General features: G+C 28.7%; 1 protein-coding gene across 3 annotated transcripts; it reads right to left on the bottom strand.

The window, feature by feature from the left end:
* Window positions 1–742: 742 nt before the first annotated feature.
* Window positions 743–7,042, bottom strand: LOC117180401 (7-methylguanosine phosphate-specific 5'-nucleotidase-like). Of its 3 annotated transcripts, none has more exons than XM_033372899.1 (4): window positions 6,799–7,042; window positions 4,844–4,942; window positions 3,539–3,608; window positions 743–1,861 (listed from the first exon to the last, which is right to left on the bottom strand). In XM_033372899.1, exons 1-4 carry the CDS (start codon window positions 6,823–6,825, stop codon window positions 1,167–1,169), a joined length of 891 nt encoding a protein of 296 aa, XP_033228790.1. In that variant the 5' UTR covers window positions 6,826–7,042; the 3' UTR covers window positions 743–1,166. The 3 variants fall into 3 exon arrangements, with proteins under 3 accessions (XP_033228790.1, XP_033228789.1, XP_033228792.1); XM_033372898.1 differs by lacking the exon at window positions 6,799–7,042 and adding an exon at window positions 6,142–6,329 and having other exon boundaries at window positions 4,844–4,925; XM_033372901.1 differs by lacking the exon at window positions 4,844–4,942.
* Between the last annotated feature and the right edge of the window lie 1,486 nt (window positions 7,043–8,528).

The following is an 8,528-nucleotide window of genomic DNA, read 5'->3' as shown; positions in this document are numbered from 1 at the left end:
TAACTGACTAGAATTTTTCTCAAAATATTTAAAAATCATTCAATATGAAAAAATTGCCTTATAATCATATAAATTTTCCCAGGAATGTATATTTTCTTAACTCTTAAAATCTTATACAATTTTTTTAAAAATGTTAGAAAATCGTTTGGTATGTTTTGAAACCTTTTTTAATTTTCTCTTAAAGTTCATTTTTCAAAATAAAAAATCATTATGATCTTATCTCAGTTTCCTCTTTGATATTTTTTGAAAAAATTTGAAAATGTTTTGTGGTATTTATTTAATTTTTTCAGGATTTATTACAAAACAAGCATTTAACATTTTTCCATGAATCACAAGAATTTGTTTTTCAATCTCTTGACACCCGGAAAAATTCAGCTTACCGACAAAATTATTGTTACATCCTGAGAAATTAAACAAAAAGTATTTTAAAGTCTTCCATATTCTTTTTTCAGTTAGTTTGAAATAGTCAAAGCTTAAAATCATTATTTTAAAATAGAACCTAAGACATGAAACATTTTCTCAGAAATCTTTAAAAAATTTAATTTAAAAAAAATGTTCATGATTATCAAAAAGCTTCTAACTTTTTTCCGAATTCTTCAAAATCCACCCCTTAGTTAATGTTACGTAATATGTGAACCCTCCCTTACTACAGTGATGGATATACTTTCACATTCCATAACTATTTCCTTTTGCCACTAAAAATTAATGCGACATTCTTATAGGAACAATAAAACACGCCAAATGGCTTAGGCAAAATATATTTCTCGCTAAAGAATCTAAAAATTTTACGTGTTCATTACAAATTTCCTATGTGCAACTTACAGCCTCACTGATATGTCACTGAATTTGTACAAATAGAGAAAATAAAACAGCTACTAGGCTTAAAAAAATCTTAAGAAACAAATAAATTAAGACTAATACAAATTTTCCCAGAAAAATATCCGCCGCATCAATAATTCATGAAAGTGTCTTTTAAATGTAGAGTATCCCCATCTTAGTAAAAGTACGTTTCTAATCCTGTTAAAAAGCTAATACTTTTCAAAACTGCAACACCAGATTTTGAATAACGCGCGAGAACGTGAAATTGATAGTTAAGGCGGGAAATAACAGCAATTCAAATTTATTATATTAAAGAAAACTTTGTAATTTAGTTTTTTTTCTGAAATTTAAACAATCATTTCCAGTATAAACAACGGAAGATCCATCGTTTGGTCATCTATTAATACAACATCGAACAAGTTCATGTACGCATCTAAGCTTTTTCGAACAATTTCATCGTCCTTGCTATATAAAAAACCGATTTTAAAAATATTTTCTATATTTTGAATGCCATTGGTCATCGTCGTGTCCCCAAGGCTGTCACCCATCAACAAAATATTTTTCCTACTCTCCAATCTCTTGAGATGTTCTGGGTCTAGGTTGGTTTCGTTTTTAGTGAAAACGTGAATTTTTTTACCTCTGATACCATCTAACATTTTACCAGAGTACTTTAGAAAATTTGACACTATTTCGACGTTAGGATGGAGAACGCTATTATGCTTCAGAATTGCATGCACCACGTCTCCAAGTCCCGCAGAGAAAACAAGTACTGGAAGGTTGGCTGCATTTAGCTTGTCCATCAGGATTTTTGTGCCGTCTCTCAAATCCGTGCCATATTTTTCAGCTACTTCCTCCAATTCGGTTGGGTCGAATTCGTATCCCTTTATATTTTGTTCACCAAGCTCCATCCATTCTTCCATAGCATTAATTTTTACTTCTAACGGTATTTCCGGATCCTTCTCAATTTTCACATATCTTTTGGCAAGTTGGATTGAATTCTCCTCATAGGTTGGTGGTAGCTGCTTGCATTTGGCAAATATGTCTGAAAATAAAATTACTCTTTAATACGGTGTTTCCAATATATACATTTTTACGCAAAAGTGAAGGTTTATTCTAATAGGATGGCCACTAAAATCTTGGAAAAAATTCAGGGCAATTTTCCAGTTTTTAAGTTTTAACTAAAATGCTTGAAAAAAAAGAAAAATTAGTAAATTCTACTATTTTCTTAACTGGAAATGTAACTGGTCAATTTCCGGCTGAAAATTGATGATTTTTATTTGAAAGCTTAACTATTTCGTTGGAAATGTATGTACTTTGTTTTAAATATGCCTTTTTTAGTACAAGAATTCCTGATTAAAAAATTCAAATATTTGGTAAAAAGTTTAACTACTTTATTAGTTGAAAATGTAACTAGTATAAGGAAAATTTGTTAGTTTAGAAATCAATTTTTGAACTGCAAATTTTACTATTTCATTCCTGATTGAAAATTAATGGCTTTTAATTAAAAATTCAAACATTTAGTTTAAAAATAAACTTTTTCTTGAAAATTTATATTTTCGGGGGTAAAATTTGGGTTCTTAGCTTAAAAACACAACAATTTTGTTGAAACTTCGTTTTTTTTATTTGAAAATTCTATTATTTTCATATAAAATTAAACTATTCAGTTAAAATGGACATCTTGGTTGACAAATTCATATTTGGGGGTGGTTTTGTAGAGACATTGTCTTTTTGATTTGAAAATTCTATTATTTTCATATAAACTTAAACTATTCGGTTAAAATGGACATCTTGGTTGACAAATTCATATTTGGGGGTGGTTTTGTAGAGAATTCGTCTTTTTGGTTTGAGAATTCAAGAATTTTGTTGACATTTTTTTCTTCCTTAACAGGCACAATTTGAATTATAATATATTTCTTAGATAAAAGTTAAAATATTTTGTTGAAAATTCGTTTTTTTTTGTTTGTTTAAAAATTCATCTCCTTTGGTAAAAAATATATATTGTTTTATTAAAATATCACTGTTTGGTTAAAAATAATCGGTTTTCGTTAAGGATTAAACTGTATTATTGAAAAATGGTCTTTCTTGGTGGAATTCAAATATTTTTTATTTAAAATCAACATGTTTTTTGGTTGAAATATCAAATATTACATTTCACCTTCAGAATTTATCATTTTGGTCGAACTAGATTGTTTTTTATTGAAAATAATATTTTTTTGGCAAAAATATCAACTATTATATTTGTAGTTGAGATTCATCTTTTTTTATCAAAAATTCAACTACTTGGCTAAAAGTTGAACATCCTTGTCAAAAGAAAACATTTTTATTATTAAAGACTCATAATTTATTAGAAAGCATAATTTTGTTATTAAAAAATTATTTACTTTGTTAAAAATTCAAGTATTTTGTTGAAAAATTAATTATTTTTTTGAGCATGGGTCTTCTTAGAAAGAAAATTCGTACTTTTTCGTAGAAAATTCAACTGTCCTGTAATTGAAAGTTCAGCTAGTTGGTACTAAATGCAACAGTTTTATTGATATTTTTTTTGTTAATTTAACTATTTGATTAAAAATTCATCTTTTTTATTATGCTACCTTTTTCCAATTATCACTTATGTTAGTGCTAAGAAAAACTGAAAACGAAAATTATTTTTAAAATTTTTTAAAGTTTGAACGAATATTAAAAATAAGGAAATACTTTTAACAATTCAGAATACACTTACCAAAACTACTAAGGTGATTCTTTCCATTGACATGTTGTTTCGTTAAAGTGAGGTCAAAATCCGTAACAACCTACAAAAATTAAATTTGTAAAATGCAAGTGTGTCTTTATGAGGGCGATTTTCATTGAAATTCAAAATAAAAAGGTATACGAATATTTCCCAAATTTTATTTTTCCTTGATGTTTATTTGACCAAAAATCAGGTGGCCGAAAAACAATGTATTATAATTTTTACTTATCCGAATTATCAATTTGCATTATTTTTTATTTTTTCGAATTATCATTTGACATCATTTTTATATTTTCGGATCACTATTGGCATAATTTTTATTATTCTGAATTACACTGTTGAACATAATTGTTTTTTCTTTTTAATTTCAAATTGGAATCATCTTCGGTTTGCTGAATAACCATTTGACATAATTTTTATTTTGCTGAATATCTTTTTGACATCATTTAGATTTTTACGAATTGCGATTTGACATCATTTTTATTTTTCTGAATAACAATTTGTTATAATTTTTTAAATTAGGAACTCTGATTGCTTTATTTAAAATTTAATTTAATTTCGATCAAATAAAATTGATATAAATCAGCATTTCGGAAGAATAAAAAACGTAAAATGACAATTTAGCCTAATGAAATAATGTTAAATACAATATTGTGTTATTCAGTAAAATAAAAATTATGTAAAATGGAAACTCAGAAAAATAAAGATTAATCATTATGATTCGGTAAAACAAAAAATGTGCACAATAGTATTTCGGAAGAATAAAAGTGATGTAAAATGGAAATTCGGAAAAATAGAATTAGGGGAATATTCATGAGTCTCAAAAATAAAGACTAAAATTTTATTATCTGGTATCGAAATTCACTGATGGGATTATTTGTATTAATGTGTTAACAATGATAAATTATTTACACATAGAAAATATGTGAAATAATAAAATATTATCATATGATATAATTAATAATATTAATATTAGAATTTTTCAAAAAGAAAAGAAAATTCATTAAATCCGTGGAAAACATAACTCAGTGGCAGTTTGAAATAAGCCTTTATAAGATTGATTTAATTCATAACATTTTTCCAATTCAAAATTCTGTCAAAACATGGTGAAAATCTTAAATATTTCAACTAATCACATCCAATTTTTGAATCTCCCTTTCATTCATCTCTCGTCAAAATGTGTTTTATTAAAGGTTTTTGAAAGAAGAAATCTATGTTCGGTCTTTTTTTAAATTTGAATTTGAAACTTATTTTTAGGGGTTTGAAAATTATGTGTGGATGAAAAAAGGAACGAACTTGCAGTTTTTCCGGACCTCCTCGTATGATGTTGTTTAATTTTCTTATCACCTCATCCTTGTCCTTAATTTTAACACCACTTCTGCTTAAAATAGGAAACTGAAAAAAGTTAAATATGACCGAAACTTTTGATCAAAAAATAAAAAACAAACTTTTTAGGGCTAGCAATCCTGTTTTACCGTGAAAGATTTTCGAAAGAATCAAGATTTGAACCAAACTTCATAAACAAATTTGTTTGGGCTACCGCAAATAAAAATATAGAAAATGCGAATTTCGAAAATCTGAAAGTTGTGCGGAATTGTGCTAGGCGCACGCAAAATTTGTGACCGTCCGCGAAGAAAGGGATTGGTGCGAAAAATATATATTTTTAGTTTTGCGACTAATCAAGTTTTTTTATTGGCTCTTTTACAATAAAAAATAGTATTTCAATATCAGATCTACTATATTTTTCGTAAAAGTTAACTTTTCTGCCCTCAAAATAATTTTTCTACGCTAAAGTTAAAAAAAAATGCGAATTTTGAAAATCTGAAAGTTGTGCTGAGCACTGTTAAGCGTGCAAAAATAAAATTAATGTATGCACTTTCCTATTAGATGTATATTTTCCTTTAAAGTCTACTTTTTTGCTCTCAAATTAACTTTTTAACCAAAAATATATGAGTGAATAGGGAAATAGCATAGGGAATAGTATAGGGAAATAGTTGTGTACACTTAGCACAAATTTCAGATTTTCCAAATTCGCATGTTTCAAAATTTCGGGTCCAAAATGTAGTCTGAGTGAAAAACGTACATTTTTAACAACAATATAAATCTAAGAGAAGAGTCTAGGGAAATAGTGTTGTTGTGTACACCTAGCACAAATAGCTGATTTTCCAAATTTGCATTTTTAAAAATTTGCGGGTACAAAATTTTGGCCGATTGCAAAAAATATATTTTTACCAAAAAATATATATTTGAGTGCACAATGTTTAAGGAAATAGTTGATGAGTACACCTGGCACAACTCAGCAAAACATTCAGATTTACAATGTTCGATTTTTTTAAATTTTTGGGTGAAAAATTTGGTCTAAGAGGAAAAAGTATACTTCTAACTAAAAATACAGAAAATATAGAAACGTGACACAACTTAGCACAACTTTCAGATTTTCAAAGTTCGATTTTTTAAAATTTTTTGGTAAGAAATTCGTCAGAGAAAAAAAGTACATTTCTACCAAAAAATATACATTCGAATTTTCATAGTTCGATTTTTTTCTTCTAATTTTTGGGTAAACAAAATTTTAAAGTGTAAAAGTCTATTTCCACCTAAAAATATTGATCTGAGTGAAAAGTGTATACGGGTTCCTGCACATAATATGTGACGCGATTTTTTGTTATTTTTGGCCTCACTCCCACAATGTCACAGATAGTTATAAACTTCTTATTTTTTACTTCTTTCTGTACAAAATTGGTGTGTGCACGCGTGCAAGTTTTAGGAGATTCAATAAACATAATTAAATATGCCATGTCACACAAAACACAGTTCTACCAATCCGCAAAAAACTGGATACCCGCGAAATTTGAAAAAAATTCGGTTAGATGTAAAATTAATGATGGCCCAAAATGTTTTTTTTTTTGTGAATTTTGGCTCAAATTGAGATTTTAAAAAAAAGTACCGTAAAATACAGGGAAAATCTAGCTATGCGGGCCCTAAAGTTGTTTTTAAATCGAACTCATATTTTCATTTTTTTGAAATAATTTTTTGCAGCACAATAAAGCACAAATCTAGCAAAATTCAGCGTAAATTTGATTTTTAGAAAAAACAAAATGGTGGTGTTTCTAATTCTGGCTCAAATTTGGACTTTTTTTTTGAAAAATCGCTTTTGGCACAACAGAGCACAAATCTAGCACAACTTTTATTTTGTTAAAAGAAGAAAATGGCGGTCGCAAGTTCATGGACATGTACCGCGCATATATACTTACGTCTGCAAAGGTTATTTTGTTTGGCATCCTCTTCTTGGTGTGAAAATCGGGAAGGAAATGATCTATTTTTATGTATTGAAAGTATCAAAATGGCAATTTTTATTTGGACCTTTGAAAAATAGAAATTTCTGTCCAAGAGTGGAAATGTGACTATCTGGGATCAGTCAAACCGGCGAGTATAAATTAGTATAGGTATAAAGTAAGCGCGCGTAGAATGGCCACATTAGGGTCGACACAAAAGACGCAGGGTCACCACGTGTGTACGCGACAGAGATAAGTGCCAAAAACGTTTTTGCGCAGACGCGAATCTGAGCCAGTCGAGGCCTGGGCGCCTGGCAGACTGTGGTAGGCCTTATCTTGGCTCTTGTTGGCCCCAGACTTTTTCTTTAAGGCCTGGTGAAGCCAAGCCGCTTTCTTGAATTTGTCAGCAATACATTATAAAAATATATTTATGGCTTTGCAATTTCTTGACAACAGTGAATCTTGTTTCTGAGATTTTTCTAAGTTGTAAATTGATTCTGTTGGCCGGATTGATTTCAAATCACGCGTGCAGTCCATGTTTAAAGGGAATATTCCCTTTAAAATATCGATTTGAAGTATTTTTTTATTATCGTTATCGATATCCCGAAAAATTTGGTTTAAAAAGTTATGAGCATTTGAATTTAAAAGATTGAAAACTCGGATTATTAAAAAATGGTCCAAATTTGTTGGAAATTTTTTAAGACGTCCAAAAATGATCAAATACGATAAAAATGATAAAATATATACAATTGTAAAATAAGAAGAAATCTAAACGATTTTCTCTAAAGATTTTTGCGAAAGGACATGTGAAATCCTTTGGAATTAATTTTTTTTCGACAATACAATTTTATGGTGTCATAAAAAAATAAAAAAGAACATAATTTAACAGTTTCAAAAACTTTTACATCCAACTTTTTCCTTTGAAGTCAGCATTTTGTAAATAATCGATACTAACTCTCCATTTTTTTAACTTCATTGTATTCCCACCAAAACGTTGTTAAGGCTGTTAAATCAATTTATTTTATTTTTATCATGATATTAAATTTTGTTGTTGAGAAAAAATAGATCTTTAACGATTTCATACATATTTTTGCAAAAATCTCAAAAATAACGTGGTATCAAAAAAAGGGCAAAATTTCTTATTGTGAATTCAAAATTGAGTAGTTGACTTGTGTTAGTCAAAGGACGGCAAATTTCTGTTAGCCTAGGGGCGGCATATAACTCAATCCGTCACTGGTTACGATAAATTTTTTAATAACTTTTTCTTTTGGCTGGTAAATTTGCAGAAATGTTCAGTAAATTTCAAGATATTTTTGGAAGTTTCAGGTAATTTGCAAGATATCAGTTTCTTAAGTTCAAAGCCACCGTTTGGCCACTCAGGCCTGTACACGTCCTCAATTGAGCCTCCCGCGATCAAAACGGGACACGCTCGAAATGCCTTAGTTTCAGTTAGCCTCTTGGTTATTCTCGTTCTTGATTTTTTCAAGTCAGATTTCCAATTTCTTTGAATTAAGATATGCTTAAAAAAAATGAAAATCCAAGTTGAAAAAATCAAGAACGAGAATAACCAAGAGGCCAACTGAAATCAAGGCATTTCGAGCGTGTCCCGTTTTGATCGCGAGAGGCTCAATTATAAGAACATTTATATTTATGTAATTATGCTTCAAAAAGATAAGAAATTTTGTTTTCGTTTTATAATTATTGATAAT

Source organism: Belonocnema kinseyi, chromosome 9, assembly GCF_010883055.1.
Source record: "Belonocnema kinseyi isolate 2016_QV_RU_SX_M_011 chromosome 9, B_treatae_v1, whole genome shotgun sequence".
NCBI classification, from domain to species: Eukaryota; Metazoa; Arthropoda; class Insecta; order Hymenoptera; family Cynipidae; genus Belonocnema; species Belonocnema kinseyi.
This window is presented reverse-complemented; position numbering and strand designations above follow the sequence as displayed.